Source organism: Diabrotica virgifera, chromosome 1 (assembly GCF_917563875.1).
Source record: "Diabrotica virgifera virgifera chromosome 1, PGI_DIABVI_V3a".
Lineage (NCBI taxonomy): Eukaryota > Metazoa > Arthropoda > Insecta > Coleoptera > Chrysomelidae > Diabrotica > Diabrotica virgifera.
Genome location: NC_065443.1, coordinates 126411700 through 126434482, shown reverse-complemented (window position 1 = coordinate 126434482; position 22783 = coordinate 126411700). Strand labels below are relative to the sequence as shown.

The following is a 22783-nucleotide window of genomic DNA, read 5'->3' as shown; positions in this document are numbered from 1 at the left end:
TCCCGCTTGTTCTTTAACTTCTATGTATTTGTATTCATTTTTTATTCTTAAAATATATGTGATCTTAAATCACTTTCCTATATATTCTACTGACTGAGTTTGTCACAGCGATGCCTCTATAGTTGTCGCTATCGCCCCTTATGTCTTTCTTGTGTATGGTAGATATTAATGATGTCTTCCATTCTTCTGAGATTTCAGCTGCGTTAATACAACTTTGGAAATGTTGGTAGGTTTTCATATCATAGTTATTTATTTCTAAAATCGCTCATTTAAGAAAAAATGAATTTATTCCAACTTTTACGTGCTCACTGTATATATTTTCTTTTTCTTTCGTAATAATAAATAAATAATAAATATTCATTACTTAAAATAATAGAACAATCGAAAATAAAAAAGAAAGTCCAGGATAAAATATTCCCAGGATCAAAAATATTTAGAGTAAAAAAGGTGCCAAAATTAAGATAAAATAAATAAGGAACAACGGAAACCTTTAAAAATGGTTAATAATCAAGATAATAGAAACACAAAAAATAAAAAGAGGAATAGATAAAAAAAAGACGACACAAAAAGATTTTCAAGTAAAAATAGTCACCGTACATAATTATTGCGTCATTTCCTACCTTCCTGATGTTATAGTATTATTGGGATTCTAGTTTAAAATCTCCATTTTGAAAATATATGAATATTTTGATGTTTTACTGGAGTAATGTAGTCTTAATTGTTAAGGAAAACATTTAAATATTCATCATCATTGGCTCTACAGCCCATGGTGGGGCTTTGGCCTGTTCCAGAATCAACTTCTCTTTCTTCCTATCCTTCACCTTGGTTTTCCAATTTCGTACTCTTAATACTCGGTAAGTCGTCTTCCATCTGGTCCTTCAATCGTTAGCCCAGTCGGGATAGCATTTGACCTTGCATTAGGAGCTGCCCCAAATTTTATTTTTCTAATCTTTAGGGAGGATCAATATTATTATAAATTTAAAATCTCGACTGAATTCCACCGTTGCGTTAGCCGCCATCTTGATTTTAAACGAGAACCGTTTTTGCTCAATATCTCTGCCATTTTCAATTTTTTGACAAAAGTGTAGAAACTAAAATTGTTTAAAATGCAATTTTCTATAATTTCATTTATTATAATTTTTTTCGTGCGATCGATATTTTCCGAGTTATGAGGGGAAAATAGTGACAGTTGTAGCATAATTATTGAATTATTGAATTATCTCGTTTATTATTAGTTTTACAACAAATATTTACCCATACAAAAATGAAGAGAATTAAATTTTGTACAATTTTGATGCCGTTCATTTTTTTGATAAAATCAATATTTAAGGTAGTACGTATGTGGTAAAGGTGCGAGCGTAAGACCTGATTGATTTTGTAGCAATTGTTTTTGTTCAATATCTCCGCCATTTTCAACTTTTCGACAAAAAGTGTAAGAAATGAAATTGTTGCAATTACGATTTACTACAATTTTTCGAGAGAACCAGTGGCGGGTCTACAAAGGGTGGAAATGGGAAAATTCCCCCCAACAAGGTCCAAAATTTAAAAAAAAATTGTTGGAACATCACGATATATTAGCTGACATAAAACTTAAAATATCGACAGACAAATTCAACTAATAAAACCCACTAGTTAATAAAATTAAGTGAACTTAATGTATATAATGTCTTTTTATGTCTTTTATATACTTAGTTTGGTTGATGTTTTATTGGAAGTTTCAAAAATTGTATAAAATATAATTCTCTTTATTTTTGTTTATATACAATTATGTCGTAAAGTTAATAATAAATGAGACAATTCAATAATTATGCTTCCCCTCCGCTTCCATTATTTTCCCCCTTAACTCGGAGAATATTGATTGTATAAAAAAATTGTGAAAAAGAAATTGTAGGAAATTGCATTTCCAACAATTTTCTTTCCTACCATTTATGTCGAAAAGTTGAAAATGGCGGAGATATTAAGCAACAACAGTTCTTATTTAAAATCAATATGGCGGCTAATGCAACTGCGGAATTCAGTCGAGATTTTAAATTCACACTACTATTGATCTCTCCTAAAGGATATAATTATAAAATTTGGGGCAGCTCGGATACAAAATTCAATTCAATAATTATGCTCCCCCCACCACTTTTTATTATTTTCCAATGTAACTCGGAAAATATCAACCGCATGAAAAAAATTGTTAAAAAGAAATTGTAAGAAATTATATTTTGAACAATTTTAGTTGAAAATTGCGTAGATATTGAACAAAAACAATTGCTATAAAATCAATCCGGTCTTACGCTCGCGCCATTACCGCATACGTACTACCTTAAATATTAATTTTAGCAAAAAAATGAAAGAGATCAAAATTGTGTAGAATTTAATTCTCTTCATTTTTGTGCAGGTACATATTTGTTGTAAAACTAATAATAAACCAGATAATTCAATAATTCAATAATTATGCTTCAACTGTCACTATTTTCCCCTCATAATTCGGAAAATATCGACCGCACGAAAAAAATTATAATAAATGAAATTATAGAAAATCGCATTTTCAACAATTTCAGTTTCTACACTTTTTGTCAAAAAATTGAAAATGGCGGAGGTATTGAGCAAAAACGGTTCTCGTTTAAAATCAAGATGGCGGCTAACGCAACGGTGGACTTCAGTCGAGATTTTAAATTTATACTAATATTGACCCTCCCTAAAGATTAGAAAAATAAAATTTGGGGCAGCTCCTAATGCAAGGTTAGGCCTGTTATTCGTCTAACCCGACTGGACTACGTGCCCTGGGTCTGCTTCTTCTTCTAACGGCTCCATCTCATTCATTCCTTCTAAGTGGCCTGTTTATTTTGGTAGATCTACCAATACTAGGCTCACTACTAGGCGGTAAAGTTTAAAATTATAGCGTCTACTCCATAATCCGTTTTCCTGCACGCCTTTATAAAATGTCTGAGGATTTTACGTTCAAAGCAACCTAACTGTTCTTCATCACTTTTTCTTAGGGTTCTATTTGTCTAGGTAACTGGTGGCGCAACTAGTGGCGCAACTAGTGGGCCCACCAAATTGTGAGCACGGGCAACTGGTGGCCGAGAGTAGCCACCAGCAAAAATAATAAAATGAATTGGAATTGGAAAAATAATCGAATGCAATTGGAAACTTGTTTGTTATCAATTTTACGAAAAAGAGTTATTCTTCATAAAATGCTCTTAATAGTATAAAATATAAGATGCAACCATCAGATTCAAATTTTGTGAATTTTATACGAGGTATATCAAAAAAGATGAATTTCGCTCAAGAGTAAAGTATCCTTATATTAAACAATATCGAAAAATGGTTTATAAAAAGTTGTTCGGAATTAAAAGCTATGTTTGAATATGCAATTACATTCTTCTAATTGAAATATTGTGAACTGTAAAGGTACTTTACTCTTGGACGAAATTCATATTTTTTAACATACCTCGTATAGAATTGATAAAAGTTTATATATTATGATTGCATCTTAGATTTTAGACCATATAAAGCTTTTTGTAAAAAATATCTTTTTTCGTAAAATTAATAATAAAATACTTATAGATATTTGTAATAAAATGATGTTGGGTATCCGTAATTTAAAAAAAATTGCATTTTTTTTTCAATTAGAATGATGTAATAAAATTAGTGCGTCCCAAAACACAGTTTTTTAATTCTTAACAACTTTTCATAATAACAATTTTCGATGTTGTGAAATCTAAAGGTACTTAACATACAATTTTTTTGACATACCTCATATAACATAGACTATGCAGAGCATTTTATAAAGAATATTTTTTTTCGTAAAATTGATAAGAAAAAAGTTTCCCATATGGTTCCAAGTTACGCAGACACACTGTACCTATATATAAAAGCTCAATTTTTTTTAAATTTTCCAATTAACGTCACATTCGGATACAGCATAATCAAAAACAAAATAGAAACATTTTTGATCAAGGTAAAGTGATGAATTCACCGATATTTCTAAAATATAAAAAGAGCTTTTATTGTTTAAACAATGAATAAACAATTAACGGCTAAATCTGCGAGAAGAACTTTTTAATATAGCATATTTATAAATCAACAAAAAAGGTTTTAGAAAAATATACGCTTGTTAATAGAAAATATAGAAGTTAATAGAAAAGAAATACGAAGCACTCGATTACAATACAAATGAACTAGTGGTGGCCGACACCAGTTGCTCAGTCTAATATGGTTCATATAACATAATGCCCCAGCTTGGTGGTGCCACCAGACCCGGTTACCCGGCTGGTGGACTGGTTCGGCCACCAGGCCACCAGACCCGGTTACCCGGCTGGTGGACTGGTTCGGCCACCAGATGGACAACAATTTCTGGTGGCGCAACCAGTTGCCGTAGTCTAATAGGTCTCATTTACTTAAATGCCCCGTGACGTCATAAGTCACTGGTGGAGCAACTTGGTGGCGTCACCAGTTGCCTAATATAATAGCGGCCTTATAGTCCACGTTTCTGACGTGTAAGTGACAACGAGCTTAATTAGAGTTCTGTATATCAATATTTTTTTCTTTTTGTGACTATGTTTAATCTTAAAAGTTTATTTAATCCATAGTACATTCTATTTGCTAGATATATACAGCTGTTAATTTCTGCGGTTACTGTACTACTTTGGTTGATTTATGAGTCTAGGTATGAACTCCCTTACTCCTTCAAAAGTATATGGTCCAATCGTTACATCTTCGGGTTTTACTACTTGATTATTATTTGTGGCCTTCATATACTTAGTTTTATTAGTGTTAACGTGTAGCCCAATTTTTTTGCTGCTGTTTCAATACCCTGAACGATTGAACCAGGTTCGTCTTTCTTCTTGCTATGATATCAATGTCATCTGCGTGCGCTAGTATTTGTACACTCCTATTATTAATACCATATAAATAATCATATAAATATTATTTATTAAATATATCATATTAATATGTATTTAGTACACAGGGTGTCCCGAAAAGATTGGTCATAAATTATACCACACATTTTGGGGTCAAAAATAGTTTGATTGAACCTAACTTACCTTTGTACAAATGTGCTCTTAAAAAAAGTTACAGCCCTTTGAATTTACAACATGAAGATCGATTTTTTTCAATATATCGAAAACTATTAGAGATTTTTTATTGAAAATAGACATGTATCATTCTTATGACAGGGTCATCTTAAAACAAAATTATAGTGAAATTTGTCCACCCCCTAAAATTTTTATGGGGGTTTTGTTCCCTTAAACCCCCCCAAAACGTTTCTGTGCGTTCCAATTAATTCATTATTGTGGTACTATTAGTTAAACACCACGTTTTTAAAACTTTTTTGCCTCTTAGTATTTTTTCGATAAGACAGTGTTTATCGAGATGCGGCTTCTTTTTTGATATGTTTACATAAAAAGTTTATGGGGTTTTGTTCCTTTAAACCCCCCAAATGTTTGTGTACGTTCCAATTAAACTATTGTTGCGGTACCATTAGTTAAACACAGTGTTTTTAAAACTTTTTTGCCTCCTAGTCTTTTTTTGGTAAGTCACCTTTTATCGAGATGTGGCTTATTTTTCAAAATATACCTAAAAATGTAAATTATAAATAAATTTTCAGATTATTAACAGGTTTCTATAATCGTACTTACCATGTAAAAATATGTGGTGGATTCGACAAATATTCGAAATATCTCGATAAACACTGGCTTATCGAAAAAGTACGAAGAGGCAAAAAAGTTTTAAAAACATTGTGTTTTACTAATGGTGCCATAATAATAATTTAATTGGAACATACGCAAAAGTTTGGAGGGTTTAAGGAAACAAAACCCCCATAAAATTTTTATGGGGTGCACAAATTTCACTTTAATTTTTTTTTTAAGATTTTGCTGCCATAAGAAAGCTACATGTCCATTTTCAATAAAAAATATCTAAGAGTTTTCGATATATGAAAAAAATCGATTTTCATTTTGTAACTTCAAAGGGCTGTAACTTTTTTTGTGTGCACAATAGTATATAGGTAAGTGAGGTTCAATCAACCTATTTTTGACCCCAGAATCTGTGGTATAATTTATGACCAATCTTTTCGGGACACCCTGTATTATAAATATTATTTACACACACCGTTACATATTACCATACTACTTACAAACTAACATATGATATATATTTTCCAAGCACTATAGACATTTATTACTAATGTTGACTTTTCCTTTACAGGAGAACCACATCAAGAGAATCCGCAACAAACGATACAACATTGACGTAAATCCACAAAGAGTGGCCAGATTTTACAACTTCGAAGAATCTCCCTCTCTTTCTATTAACGCCCCAATTCAGACACTCAGAAAAGCCTACGCCTATGGCAAGCTCCGCGACAGAATCAAGAACAACAGGAGATACCTAGAAAATCTAACAGACACGCAGTAATTTGCTTGTAGAGAAAAAAAATAGAGAAAAAAAGAGTTATAATAATTTGTTATAATATTGGCCGTGAGTATGTTCTTCTTCGAGTTTAAAGATTTTAATGGCGTATTAGAATGAATTGATTTTGTGTAATCATTTATTATCAATAAAAGTGCTTACGCAATTTTTATAATAATGTACCAATAAACCATTAATAAAATAGTTTAATAGTTATGGTGCAAACGACCACAAAGGTAACATTTACCGGACAATTTAAATGTAGATCCAATACATTTTCAAGGAAAAAATCGATCAAAATACACATTCCATATTATTTTCTTTATGACTTTTTGGTAATTACGCTTTCTAACTCTTCGCCCACCCTTAAATAAATTATAACCTCCCTTGTGAGACATTTTTTATTCAGTTATTCATGTCAAGTTGGACAACTTTTCTATTTCGGAAAATTTTCGGGACAGGGTCCTTCGTAAATATAGAGGCTTCTAAACTTTAGTGCATCTGACAACTGGAGGTCTCTTAAAAAATTTTCGGACAATAATACGTAAATATTTTTATCAAACGTGTCATACGTGATTAACTTTTTTGCAGGATTATTTGATAAAATACTTACAATTTACGGGTGATTTTGTTTAACAAATTTTTAAGGATACTCCAGTTTTCGGAGGCACCAAAGATTAGAAGTTGTCTTACTCGACATGAATAATTGAATAAAAAAAAATTGTTATGAGGGAGGTAACAATTTTTTTTGTGTGGGACCAAGGTCCACTAATTTATCTTTTTTTTTCTATCAGGAAATCTTAGAGCTTGTGAGAATAAGTTTTTGCATTTTAACATAATATAGACATCTTCCGTGTACAGAATTTCCAGAAAAGATTTTAGTCAATTTATATATTTAGAACATTTGGGTTCCATGTTTTTCCCAAAAAGACATTTAATCTTCTAGGCATTCCTGTATTAAAAATGATGTCCCACCCAGATACATTATGATAAGGGTGTTTTATCCTTTAAGAAACTAAATTGTATTACATTTATGTTTTCTGGATCGTCTATAAAATATTGCATTCTTGTATTAAAGGTTTTGTTCCATCCAGACCCATTAGATAACGGTGTTTTACCCTGTAAGAAGTTAAATTGTAGTATATTTATGTTTTCTGCATCTTCTATTATAATATATTCCATTTATTTTCTATATTTGACTTTGTCAAAGTCTTTCTTAAGGTCACTAATGCCAGAAGTACATTAATTTTGCTGGTTGTGCACCATGATAATAAATAAAAAATTCCTGTAATTTTTTAACGGAATCAAAATATTTCTAATATGCCATTACCACTTTTACTTGAATTCAATAAAATCAAAAACGTTTAAAACATTATTTAAATAACCATAACTTAAGTATAAGAACAAAAAGTAGTGAAAATAGTAAAAAGATATTCAGAAGATTGACAATCTTCCCTGTATTCCAACTCGTTATCATTTTTGTTTACTTGTTTGGACGTCAATACATCATTACTAGTCATAATATTTTGATCTGGCTATTTTGTAATGGTAATATCTTAATTAATTTCTCTGCATGATTTGTCAGAAATTATTAAATAAGTAGACGCAAGTCTTCAAGAATAATTGTGTGTTAATTTGAATATAAAAGGGCAGTTAATATGCATGCAGAAACAACTGCAATAACCTTGGTAAAATAACAGATGCAGTAATTGTTGTCACATAATATAATTTTCTTCCTCTTTTTATACCTCTCACTTGTGATATTGAATAGCATTACTAGGACCAATCCCTTTTTTGTTGTATAATGGTTTTTCCGAAACTTTATCTTAAACATAAGTAGTTTGAAAATAAAAGATAAAACACAGGTCTTGGGCCCACACTTAAAAAAATTATGATTAACTCCGTCATGAGATTTTGTTTATTCAGTTATTCATGCCGAGTAGGACCACTTTTCTCATACGAAAATTTTTGGAAAGGGGCGGAGAGAAAATCTTCAACTTTGGAGCGTTCGAAAACTGCAGTAACCTTAAAAATTTGTAGGACAATATTACCAGTAAACTGTAAGTATTTTTATCACACAATCCTGCAAATATCAGCCATGGATGTATAAAATTTATACTCTCACAGCTGCTTTTTGCAGAACATTGATAAAAATACGTAAAATTTACTGGTAAAATTGTCCGAAATATTTTTTTTAAATGTACTCCAATTGTTGGATGCTGCAAAGTTGACGATTTCATACATTTTCTCTCCGCCCCCTTCCAAGAAGGGTTCGTATTAGGTTTATTATTTTCTGAATCATCATGTTGGTGATCATGTTTTTTTTAGTGCGAGCCCAAGGTCTAACAACATTGTTTTTAATATTCACAGGTTATAGCACAAGTGTACTTGATATGTTACGCTGGAACATAAGCTTTATTAGAAAAGAATGATTATTTTAATTTAATTGTTTGTTTACAAACTTGCAAATTTGAAACAAACCGAAGATTTTATTATCATTTTTTTACCTAAATAAAGTATTGTTTCAGACAGTACCGTTACTGTGTCTAACTCGAATTTAGATGGGTATAAAAAGGAGTATAAAAACAAAATCCTCGATTGGTTATTCTAATTTTAGCACCCAAAAATAGTTCGTTTAAAATTATCATTCTTCGATTCTTCTGAGGAATCTGATGTTTCAGCGAAACATTTCAATTTGCGCTATTCTTTGGAAATAAAAGCAGTATTGTGTTTTATGCTTTTTTTACTGTTGAACATAAATTTCCATCAAGAATTCCATAAATACTTTAAATAAGTAAAGTTTATATCCCTCTTTTATTTGATTCAACGCTTACATGTTTGCAACTGTTTGGAACACGTTTTAAAAGTTTTTCTTATCGCCATGTTGAGCTTTCAGACTTCTCTTTCATATAATAAGAAAAAATAGTGTAATCTCTAATTTTTATAACGCAATTACTCTTTTAAATAATTATTTACAGAGGTCACTTAAGGGACAACAATATTTGACTCACTTTAAATGCTGTTTATTGTCAAGTGCAAGCTTTTTTGGTGATTGATCTACTTCAAATATGTTTTGCAAAAGCATAAAACGATATTTTGGATATATATTTTGATAAATGACAGTAATATGCCGTACACGTAAACAATAGATAAAAAAATTAAAAACGGTTGTTAAGAAAGAACTGCAACAATAATAAAAATCTGCATATTTATGATGAATTTATCAATACAAACATTGTTTCCATTGGTCTTCTAATCTAATACATGATTGAGTTCCTTGATTCTATCTGATACATGAATTTTTGGCAATATTCAAAGAACGAAATAGTTGGCAATGGATTGTTGTATGAAATGTTATTTATTGCTTACTAAAATAATAGTCCAATTATGGAATTATACACGTAAAATTATAGTATAATTTTACAAGTCACTGAAATTACTCCTCTTTTTCCTCAAATTCTGTAATAATCACTATTTCTGTTTACTGTATACTGTTTAATGCACTAACAACTATTTCGTTCTCTGACTATAGTATCTCTTTTCCTTCCAAACTATTTAAATTTTCTATCCTGTTTCATGTGCTCTCTAATTAATATTCTTTATTTTTTGTATTTGCATCTCAATTTCAAAAATATCTGGTCAAAGCTATGTGTCTTCATCTATTTTTTTTAATCTCTTGTTGTTTGTTTCGTTTGTAATGGTTTAATAATCTAATAGATAAGTGAGATATATTAATATTTTTGTGCTCTCATTATTAAACCTTAACAAGGGAAAATATTTTATAGGAAATGGTCCTTTTAAAGTTATGCATTACTGTGACGCAATACCGTACTAATAAAATAAAGATTGGCGACTTTTTCAGTAGAGTGAAAAATATAGAAATACTGATTTTTCTCAAGAAATGTCAAAGATTGCTTAAAAACTCACTTACAATTTAGATTAATCTTTTTTGGTTTGTTTAATTGATAAATATTGGTAGATAATAAGCAAAAATTAAATATAATTTTGTATATTAGAGGAAACAGATGGTTGAACATAAGTCAGCTGACAAAGTGTCCAAAACATTCACCATTCATCTCAATATACTTCAAATCAATCGTGTTTATAATGCGAGCAAGCATGGCGAGATCTTTATTGGTGATATCTAACTCGATTGTTTGAGATGGCATACCCGAGATTGAGAAATCTATAGGAGTAATGTCTGGCAACCTTGGAGGCCACGCCACGGTTCGTTTCCACGTCTACCGATACATCCAGGAACATGCTGGTTTAGCATAATCTAGCTTCGTAATCGTGATCCTGACAATAAAACTGTATTAATAAAACCACAACTTTTCTGAACGACTCAACGCACGAAATAACCGGTATTCGTTTGTTTCGGGGTCGACTAGTATACTGACTTATGCCCAGTCGGTTGTGTTGCTAGGTAATTCACGCTTTTAATACTGAAGAGAGCGGTAATATTCACTCATGTGTAGTTTCTGAGGACGCTAGCTGACTTATAGCCACCCCTAACATACATAATGCTAATAAAATTGGTCAAACTCAAAAATTCTCTTCTCTGGAATCCTTTTTCTGTTGTCAATGTGATACACATTATTTTACTCATGTGCATATTTCAATTGATTTGATAAAAAATCGGATTCTAATACAGTGTTTTTAAAAATAAAGTATTCAAGTCGATATTATGAAACATTGTTCTATAAAGGAAAATATTAATAAAAAACTCTAACAAGAAGTAAAACCACTTCTATGTAAATTGGTATATTTATTAAAACTTAAAAAATCCCAATGGATTGAATAAAATATGTCCAATTCAGAACGTTTTCAGACCTATCGGTCCATCATCAGTGAATGTGCATACTTGCTAAATAGCCCCAGAACCAAACAATGTTTGGTTCAATGGTAAATTCAACCATTGTTTGGTTCTGGGGCTATTTAGCAAGTATGCACATTCACTGATGATGGACCGATAGGTCTGAAAACGTTCTGAATTGGACATATTTTATTCAATCCATTGGGATTTTTTAAGTTTTAATAAATATACCAATTTACATAGAAGTGGTTTTACTTCTTGTTAGAGTTTTTTAACTATATGGTATACAGCCAACCTAGGGAACTTCCCTTTTAGTAGAAAATATTAATCTCCTGTTTAAACAGTTTTTTGTGTACATAAACGTAAAAAGAAATAAGACAAAAAAACTTAAGTCCCTACAAAAGCAAAAAACATGTTAATATGTGTTCCAGTGCACATTCTATTGCTTTATTGTTTAGTCGCTTAAGACCAATTTTCTAAAACATATCCCACACAAAATAGCTAAAACGTTGAATGAAAGAAGGCAAAAATCATTAGTCGAAAACATTGTTTTCTGAGGTAGAGATAGAGGGAGAGGAAGAGATATACCTATGTATATTTTTTATTCCCAGATACGTATTCACTGTCTTCTTATAGGCCTTTTTTTACTCCTTTACAAAACCAAACCAGATCAAAAATACTATTTCAATATCGTAAAATCCGTTTCAAGTACAATTTTTCTCACAACTCACATGCCGCACAATGACATTATCCTCTTCATTCTAGTCATATTAATTTTAGTATTTATTAATTTATTTATTTTAGTTTTAGTCGAAACAGTATCTTTTGTGCAGTATTAAAAATACCTCATGTCAAAGTTTAGTTATTAGACAGAAAAGAGCCTACTTAGTTTTTTATTGGGTGTAACATTCAACGATATAAAATTTATTTTTTATCTATATATCAAAAGTTTCTTTTGATATACTTAATTAAATGTTGAGTAGGGTTAATTACAAATATTTGCACAAAAATTGAACTTAGTTGTTTCTTCGTAGAAGAAAACTATTCGTAGAGTCGTAAAATGTAGATTTTATATCGTTGAAATGACTATACTTTTATTTATTGTAAATCTAAATATATTTGACTATTTTGTATGCAATTTTGTTCAATTGTAAATGTTTGTTGCTGTAATAAATAAATTTCCGTAAGGCAATATATGTATTTTGATTTTCTAACCCCATTTATAATAATATATAAAACATAATATGTTTATTAATAAAAAAGAACGGCAAGCACATAAACCGCGTTAACCATCAAACGATGATCGAAATTCTAAGAACAACTGGAATTGACGAACAAGACTTGTGAATTATCTCAGAACTATATTGGCACCAAACAGCAACAATCGAAATAGAGCACACAACATCCGAAAATATACAAATCCGACGTGGAGCGCGACAGGGTTGCGTCTTATCACCGTTATTGTTTAATCTGTATTCGGAGTCTATATTCACAGAAGCATTGGACGAGGTCCAAGGTGGAATCAAAATTAACGGAATCAGCATAGACAACATCATGTACGCCGATGATACCTAAATGTTTGGTTTACACCTAAATGTTTCCAAGACTAAAATTTTAGTATTCTCAAAGACACTAATAAACGTACATTTGTATCAAATAATCAAACGAAGGGACAAATATAATAGAGCAGGAAACGTCCATAAAATATTTAGGAGCAAATGTCAATAGCCAATGTAACCCAAAAAAAAAGATATTTTATCAAGAATCGAACAAGCAAGGAACACACTCATGACCATGAAAACATTTTTTACAAGTCCAGATCTTAGTCTGGAGCTCAGAATCCGAATGATCAGATGTTACGTGTTTTCTGTCTTGCGGTATCGCTGTCAAAGCTGGACAATGAACTCTGAAACATAAAAAAAGTTCAATTTTACGTTTTATGAGGGGTCCGTATTATTCTTTTTTGTGCAAAAAAGACTTCATTGATATGGGAACTTGATCCCCAAAAACAAATCCCGTATCTCAAACGAGATTCGGCTTGGGCACAATAAAGCATTATTAATTGTTTCTCCGTTAATACTTGTTTTAAATTTCGAAACAAAAACGTTACTGAGTTTAACTTTGCGGCCAGTGTATCACAATGTTTCCTCCAATTAAGACATTCATCTAAATGAAGTCCTAAGAACTTTATTGATGAAACAAGTTCAATATCATTATTATTTATATTTAAGTTAATTGGGTTAATACATCGTTGCCTATTATGGAACTGCATGAAAAGAGTTTTTTGGGTGTTCAACAATAAATAGTTCTTACAGAACCAGTTGTAAAGATCTGACAGTAAGCTGTTACATTTGGACTTCAAAGAAGTATCAGGTCCATTGACTATTACATTTATGTCGTCTGCAAATATCGTGAAATGTCCATCCGAGTTAACCGAGACAACATCGTTTACATAAATAAGAAAGAGAACAGGTCCCAAAATTGAGTCCTGCGGTACACCTATGTCAATATCGAGATAGTTGGATTTATGCGTCGCATTTGATAATTTTCCTTTTTCTGTTAAGCTGACGTATTGACGACGTGCAGTTAAATATGATGTTAACCAATTTAACGCACGTCCTTGAATGCCGATATTTTTTTAATTTATAAAATAAAATTTTGTGATTGACACAGTCGAAAGCCCTGCTAAGATCACAAAATATCCCAACAGGACTCTCTCCAGTATCCATTAGAGATGTGAGAGTATCATAAAAGGAATGCCTTGCTGTATGGGTAGACTTTTTGGACTGGAAACCATGTTGGTTCCTAACAATCACTTTATTCGTCTGTAAAAATGAGTTAAGTCTTTGTAAATAACTGTATTCAAAAATTTTTGAAAATACCTAAGAAATTGTTATTGGACGGTAATTATTTACTAGTTTTGGGTCACCTTTTTAATGAATTGGTAACACATTTCCCGTTTTTATACAATCTGGAAAATTGCCATTTGAAAATGATAAATTAACTAAATATGTTAATGGCGATATTATAAAAGAAACAACCTTTTTTATTAAAAACCCAGGGATTTCATCAAAGCCCTGAGATTTTTTGTTTTTTAGTTTTTGGTTTAATAATTTGTTTAATTCTATTGTAGTGTACGGATGTAGAAGAAAGTGGTCATCCAAAACAGTGTTGTTACAAATATATGTACTATCAGGTTTGTTTGGAATGGTCACAATTGCATCCAATGGAGCATTTTTAAAAAATAGGTTAAATTTATTGGCTATTTCTAATGAATCTGTAATTAAGTTATCCCCGTTTGAAAGTGTTATGTTACTCTCATTTTTTTTAATTTTTGAAAAATCAGATATAATTTTCCAAGCACTTTTAGAAGGATTATCTGAGGTGTTTATTATATCTTGGTAATGGCATTTTTTGGTTAAATTTAGAAGCTTTTGGTGCTCTCTTTTTTTATATCTATAATAATCACGCAACTCTGGAAATGCCCTAGATAATGCATGCATATTTTTCAATTGATAACTGATTGTCTCACCTCATTATTAACCCATTTATTACTATTTAATTTGGACTTTTTATTTATAATAGGAAAATGATACATAAAAATATTAAAAAAGGTATTAAAAGCAATATTTGTATCTAGGATATCATATATTTGATTCCAGTCCTCACTTGAGATGTCATTTATAAATTTATTTATAGTAATGTCATTAAAATTTCTTTTTTGATAGAAAACACTCGACTCACCCGCCCCAAAATCAAACTCAATCAGTACAGTTCGATGGTCGGACACAGTATTGTCGTTTACACAAGTAACAGAAGAGTTTAAAAAATTAACAAAGACGTTATCAATCGTCGTAATGCTGGTATCCGTCATAGGCGTAACCAGGATGATCCTAAGGGGGGTTACAACTACCTGAAAGGGGGGGTTACAACTACTGGAAGGTCTCTGAGGGCTATTGTGTTAAGCGTATAGAGCTCAAAGTACATCCCAATGGGGGGTTATAACCCCCAAAACCCCCCTGGTTACGCCTATGGTATCCGTGACCCTAGTGGGCCATTTTACGAGATTAAAATTTGCATTAAAAGAAGAAAGGACATTTTGTAGTTTGATAACATCATAATTTAAATATATTGTATCAATATTAAAATCACCGCATACAATAATATAGGTATTAGATTTAAAAACGAAATTTAAAACCGACTCAAGATTTTCTAAAAAAGTATTAATATTGCCAGAGGGGGACCTATAACAGTTTAATATTATAACTATGTTATTTAATCTGTCTTTATATGAAATGCAACAAAATTCTGAATGTTTATTAACACAAAACTCGTGAACATCGATTTTGTTTGATTTTATACCATTTCTAACCCATATTCCTACGCCTCCACCTCTGCAGAAGTTGTCACGGGTGTAGTTACTTACTAGATTATAACCTTCAAGGTAAACGGTCTTGAGGTAACTATGTCGAGATATTTTTGGTTTTATGCTTAATTTTTGTTTAACAATAATAAATATATTGATTTTCACCCTTTTTTGCAAAAAAATTCGTTGTTTTGATTTCTGAGTGATATCAAAAAGTCAAAATTCTATAAAACTAAAAAACTCGACTGTGTTACATCGAAAAACTCATAAGCTAATAAAATATTTTTGAATTTTTTGTTTACCATGATCCAATGATGAGTTCTGATGTCCACCGCAAAATTCATTGTTTTTTGAGGTATCTCCGTTTGCTACCGTTGGCTTATTTTTCAATATTTTTTTCTTGAATAATCTATGAACTGTACTGAAGATGCCTATTTAATTTAAAAACAAGCTGAAAATGCGAGCATTGTCATAACGAAAACTTTGTATATTTACGTATTTTAATTCATAATATGGAAAATTTCTATTATGAAAAGTAGTTTAGAATTAATAATTATGTTTTAATGTGCAATTATATCATTCTAATTTAAATGTTATGAACTATAAAGGTAGTTTACTCTTGATCGAAATTCATATTTTTTATATACCTCGTATAAAATTAATAAAATTTTATACAAGGTGTCCCAAAAGTAGTGGAACGGTCGAATATTTCGCGAACTGAACATCGGATCGAAAAACTGAAAAATACGTGCTCAATCATTTTCAAAAATCTATCCAATGACACCAAACACCAACCTCCACTACACCCCCTTGAGGTGGGGTGGGGGGTAACTTTAAAATCTCAAATGAAAACCCCTAGATTTTCTTGCAGATTTGGATTCGTTACGTAAAAGTAAGCAACTTTTATTCAAGACATTTTTTCGAACTGTGGATAGATGGCGCTATAATTGGGAAAAACGATTTATCCTGATACCATGGGTAAATTATAGAAACGGTCTAATATCTCGAGAAATACACTTCCAAATGAGAAACCAAACAAAATTTTTTAATACTTTTCGAAAACCTATCGAATAACACTAAACATGACCCTCCAACCCACCCCCCTGGAGGTGGGGTGGGGGTAACTTTAAAATATTAAATAGCAACCCCCACTTTTTATTACAGATTCGGATTTGTCATGAAAAACTAAGCAACATTTATTCGAAACATTTTTTAGAATTGTTGATAGATGGCGCTTTAATTGGAAAAATACGATTTATTAGCGCCATCTATCAGCATTTTTAAAAATTGTTTCGAATAAATGTTGCTTAATTTTTCATGACGAATTCGAATCTGCAATAAAAAGTGGGGGTTGCTATTTAAGATTTTAAAGTTACCCCCCACCACACCTCCAGGGGGTGGGTTGGAGGGTCATGTTTAGTGTTTGTCGATAGGTTTTCGAAAAATATTAAAAACCTGTTTTTTGGTTTCTTATTTGGAAGTGTATTTCTCGAGATATTAGACCGTTTCTATAATTTACCTATGGTATCAGGATAAATCGTTTTTCCCAATTATAGCACCATCCATCCACAGTTCGAAAAAATGTCTTGCATAAAAGTTGCTTACTTTTACGTAACGAATGCAAATCTGCAAGAAAAACTAGGGGTTTCCAGTTAAGATTTTAAAGTTACCCCCCACCCCACCTCCAGGGGGTGTTGTGGGAGTTGGTGTTTGGTGTCATTGGATAGATTTTTGAAAATGATTGAACACGTATTTTTCAGTTTTTCCATCCGATGTTTAGTTCGCGAAATATTCGACCGTTCCCCTACTTTTGGGACACGGTTGCATCATAAATAGAACAAGAAGAGCTTTTTATGAAGAATAACTTTTATTTGTCAAATTAAAAATAAAAGAGTTATAAATGAAAATGTTCTTGGTATCCATAATTTGAGAAAAATCTTCAAATATTTTTTTCCATTAGAAGGATGTACACAGACACAATACTGGCAAGTGATTTTAGTCAATAATTTTGCCAATTCGACAAAAAAATAATTTCTAAATAGTTAATAATTATTACTAAATAATTAGTAATTTTGCCAATTTCGGCAAAATTCTCAAAAAACAAAAAAATTACCTTCTACAATCACTAGCCAGTTGTGTCGAGTTTAGGGAACGACTAGGTAGGTATACATAATATTTTAATTTTATAGCAAATGGAACAGTCCATTTATCATAAAGGGGAGGCCGTATTTATACTGGTATAAACCTTTTTAAAACTGTTAATAAATTATTGCTTTTAAAATATTCATACTCAAATTGTATTTTTGAACATTTTATTTATTTTATATAATAATTAAATTCACTATCAAATATCATTGATGTTTTATTAATACTTAATTTAAAATTTAGTTTGACATTCACGAAGTGTCAAACTCAAATGTAAATAACCTATGCTTGGCAAATCGAGGTTTAAAAAAAAGTAGCCTACTTCCTAATCAACCATTTGAGCTGACGTTTAGTGCGTCTGTAGGAGATAACCGGATTGTGACGTCAGATTTTAGACTTTGAGGTCGATTATCTCGAAGACGGTTAGATATATCGAAATGCCGTTTTCAGATTTGGATTCAGAAGGCAAAACTACATAATAAAACTAAAAACTACATATCGATACACCTGCTCTAAGTATTGCAGGAGCGGCAACGCAATAGCACACAGACTTTTGCAAAATAAACGAAACGTTTTCGTTGATAAAACAATTCTACCATACTTTCAAAAAACAATGTGCTTGAAATATTGATTTCAACCCCTACGGCCCTCCTTAAGGATAGCTATGACACGATTTTGATAGGCAACCCATGCTAGAAATGTTTGTCTATGTATGAAATTTAATAAAAACAATGTTTCATCCGGCAAGCAGATGGGTACAGATCGACCTATATTCGGATCCCGTACTATAAGGATTATAATATACAGGGTGTCCCGAAAAGAATGGTCATAAATTATACCACAGATTCTGTGGTCAAAAATAGGTTGATTAGACCTCACTTACCTTAGTACAAATGTGTTCATAAAAAAAGTTACAGCCCTTTGAAGTTACAAAATAAAAATCGATTTTTTCCAATATATCGAAAACTATTAGAGATTTTTTATTGAAAATGGACACGTATCATTCTTATGACAGGAACATCTTAAAACAAAATTATAGTGAAATTTGTTCACCCCATAAAAATTTTATGGGGGTTTTGTTCCCTTAAACCCCCCCCCCCCAAACTTTTGTGTACGTTCTAATTAAATTATTATTGTGGCACCACTAGTTAAATACACTGTTTTTAAAACTTTTTTGCTTCTTAGTACTTTTTCGATAAGCCAGTATTTATCGAGATATTTTGAATATTTGTCGAATCCACCACATATTTGTATATGGTAAGTACGATTATAGAGACCTGTTAATAATCTGAAAATTTATTTGTAATTTACATTTTCAGGTATATTTTAAAAAAGAAGCCACATCTCGATAAAAGGCGACTTATCAAAAAAATACTAAAAGGCAAAAAAGTTGTAAAAACACTGTGTTTAACTAATGGTACCACAATAATAGTTTAATTGGAACGTACACAAACATTTGGGGGTTTAAAGGAACAAAACCTCCATACAATTTTTATGTAAATATATTAAAAAATTAGCCGCATCTCGATAAAAACTGGCTTATCGAAAAAATACTGCGAGGCAAAAAAGTTTTAAAAACGTTGTGTTTAACTGACGGTACTACAATAATGAATTACTTGGAACGTACACAAAAGTTTGGGGGGGTTTAAGGGAACAAAACCCCCATAAAATTTTTATGGGGTGGACAAATTTAACTATAATTTTGTTTTAAGATTTTCCTGTCATAAGAATAATACGTCTCCATTTTCAATAAAAAATCTCTAATAGTTTTCGATATATTGGAAAAAATCGATTTTTATTTTGTAACTTCAAAGGGCTGTAACTTTTTTATGAACACATTTGTACTAAGGTAAGTTAGGTTCAATAGAACTATTTTTGACCCCAGAATGTGTGGTATAATTTATGACCAATCTTTTCGGGACACCCTGTATAATAATTAATATTATAAGGATTAAATATTATTTAATTATTGATTTTATTCATTTACAGTAGTTTTTGTTCGATCAGGTTTCTCGTAATTTAAGTGCGTCCGTCGAAAATGTTCTAATAAATTTTGAAAAAACCCCCTCTGTGGCTCAGTGGTAAGAGCGCCTAAACTTTGGATCGAAAGTTCCGAATGGTAGTGAGTTCGAATCCCACCAGGGTCAGGAATTTTTTCATTTATTATAAATTAATAAATGAAAATAGTTTATGTCCTTGTGGGATCGGTACTCCGGAGGGACCGCAGACGTTCGGATACAATTAGCGTCTCTTTGCAAAGACAATGACGTGGACTTTGCAAAGTAACAATACACTTACTCAACACACACACTACATATTACACCTGAGTTAGTGATAAGTTATACAATTACGTGGCTAAAGGTTCTAGTTCTAAACCAAGGCCAGAATCAGAGAAGAAAAAAAACTTTGAAAAGATTTAAAATTTGGTTGTCGACTATCAGGGAATTGTTAATTATAAATTATTATTGTTAGCAGCCTATTTTTTTACCCTCCTAGCACAAAACCCATGTTTTTCAGTTTCACATTAGAAAAAAAATCATATAAGTAATGGTAACAAAGCAACTGGAGCTATAGAAATAGTATAATGTCAAATGTTTAAGCAAGTTTAGTGTCAAAGTTATAGACAACTTGGTAGAATATTGTATGTGTTTATTAAGATTTTACACACCTACGATCTTAACGTAGGTATTTTGATATCTCATCCTATATTAATAAATTGAGGGTCAGTATAGATTAATATGTATTTATTTTCGAAAAATTATTTTTGTTTGAATATTTTTACGGCCAACCTAACAAAATTTCACGTAATTTTTGTTGCAATTCACAAATTAAAGCAGTTAGGTATAAGAAATGCTTAAAAACTAAAAAGGTACCATAAAATGTCATTTAAATATCCCATCATCCAATAAATGTCATTTCATTGTAATACTAAAATATAGGGTGTTCAATTTAAGAAAACTCAGAAAGCATTAATTCTGAGTTTCGGCCAACCGTGTATAACCAAATTTAACATTTCGCTATATTAATAATTTTTAACAATAATAGACTATATTCAAAATCATTTGAACATATAGATTTTTTGATGTCAAATCACTACCTCTTCAAGGTGTGAATGTTGCTACGAAATTAATTAAAAAACGTAATTATCTTTTAAACCACCTCGTATAACTTTGCAAAACCCTGCATTTCAAGAAAGAAAATATCGAGGAGAAAAATGTAAAAATAAAAAAAAGATAAGTTTTTTTCACCCTCTCAATACGGGTGGCCCTGTATATTTTAAAATGCTTTTAAATTACGGTCCTACGATTACCGTACGGTTTACCTATATAACTTTTTTTCATGTCCATGCATCCAAAGATGCATGGACTCATGGACATGAATGTGGATGTGCATGTTTGTTACGTTGATTTTGAGAAGGCTTTTGACAAAGTAAGACATGAAAAATTAGTCCAAATTCTAAAGACAAAAAACATAGACAAAAGGGACTTACGAATAATAACAAACCTTTACTGGAATCAAAGAGCACAAATTGTAATAGTGTAACGGGTAGTTCTTTCAAGACGACAGACCCAGTAAAACACAAGTTAAAAATAAAGCAAATATATTAAAGATAATTATATACACTTTAAAACAAATAAAATAAAATATAATTCCGTCTTCTGCAAAGGAAAAACAATATTCAACTTTATTACAGTTATCCGATCATAATAGCAACATTAAAATAATACGATAAACAGTCTATTTATATACAATAACAATCTCGCTACGTTAAATCAACATAGCCCTATATTCCGATCCGGAGATCATTCCTCGCTACTACCGCCCTTGTTGTTATTTCTCTATGCTACCGCCTACTGCGATAACGATCACGGCAAGGCCCATGTCACTACTGTGGCGTCCGCCTAGGCATAGTCCCACCTCACATACGGTGCATCTTTTGCCAAGCCAGCTAATGCTAGTTCAATACGCTAGCAGCAGCTGTTGAGCCATGGTTAGTTTAATTCGCTAGCCACGACTGATTTTATCATTCTCCTGGCTCGCCTTAAATATGCTCTTGCTCTTTGTGGTGTCAAATCTGGACCCTAACCAAGGCAAATATGAATAAACTAGCCACAACAGAAAAAGCTATGGAAAGAGCAATGTTAGGTATACGGCTATGGTTAGGTCAGATAAAAAGAGGAACGACTGGGTAAGATCAAAAACAAAAGTCGAGGACATAACAACAAAAGTTGCCAAACTTAAATGGAGCTTCGCAGGCCACACTGTTAGACAAAAATACCAACGTTGGAATGCAACGATACAACATTGGAGACCTTACCAAAGTAAACGACCGAGAGGAAGACCACAGATGAGATGGATTGATGATATTAAAAGAGTAGCCGGAACGAATTGGAAATATGTTGCTCAGGATAGAGACCGATGGAAGGAGTTGGGAGAGGCCTAGGTCCAAACGTGGACGATATAAGACTAAGAAGAAGAAGAAGCCACTACACCTTCGATTTTTCCCAGCGGCGCTATGCGCCAACACGGATGCTCCTTCGGTAGTCTCTGGTAAAACAGCTCATCGCTTGTCGTTGCATCACATCGTTACAATAGATAACGAACCCAGTCCAGAAATTGAAATCAGGAGAGGAGTTCGGCAGGGATGTATTATATCTCCATTACTCTTTAATGCATATAGTGAAGCCATTTTTGAAGAAGCATTGCTATCTCAAAGTGAAGGAATAATAATTAACGGAAGATCAGTTAACAACATAAGATATGCAGATGACACCGTGATTATGGCAAGCTCTGCTGAACAACTCCAACTACTACTAAACAAAACAAACAATTTCTGTGAAGAATATGGACTAAAAATGAATATAAAAAAGACCAAATACATGATAATAACATTAATAACTAAGAAAACACACACACAAACAAGCATACATTTGGGAAATGTACCGATAGAAAGGGTTGATAAATACAAATACCTAGAAACCTGGATTTCAGAGAAAAATTATCAAACAACAGAAATAAGGACCAGGAAAGAAATAGCAAGAAATGCGTTT

The 22783-nt window shown here is 31.6% G+C and overlaps 1 protein-coding gene across 2 annotated transcripts in view; it reads left to right on the top strand.

Moving 5' to 3' along the window:
* The window catches only part of LOC114338674 (uncharacterized), a 47464-nt gene that overhangs the window by 13822 nt on the left and 10859 nt on the right, over window positions 1–22783 (top strand). Inside the window, exon 3 of one of the 2 annotated variants that reach the window (XM_028289283.2) lies at window positions 6202–12413. The exons of the other annotated variant lie outside the window; for it this stretch is intronic. Coding sequence (XP_028145084.2) covers window positions 6202–6411 — 210 coding nt within the window. The 3' untranslated portion in view covers window positions 6412–12413. Of the gene's footprint in view, window positions 1–6201; window positions 12414–22783 lie in introns of those variants that run through there. 2 annotated transcript variants of the gene reach the window in all.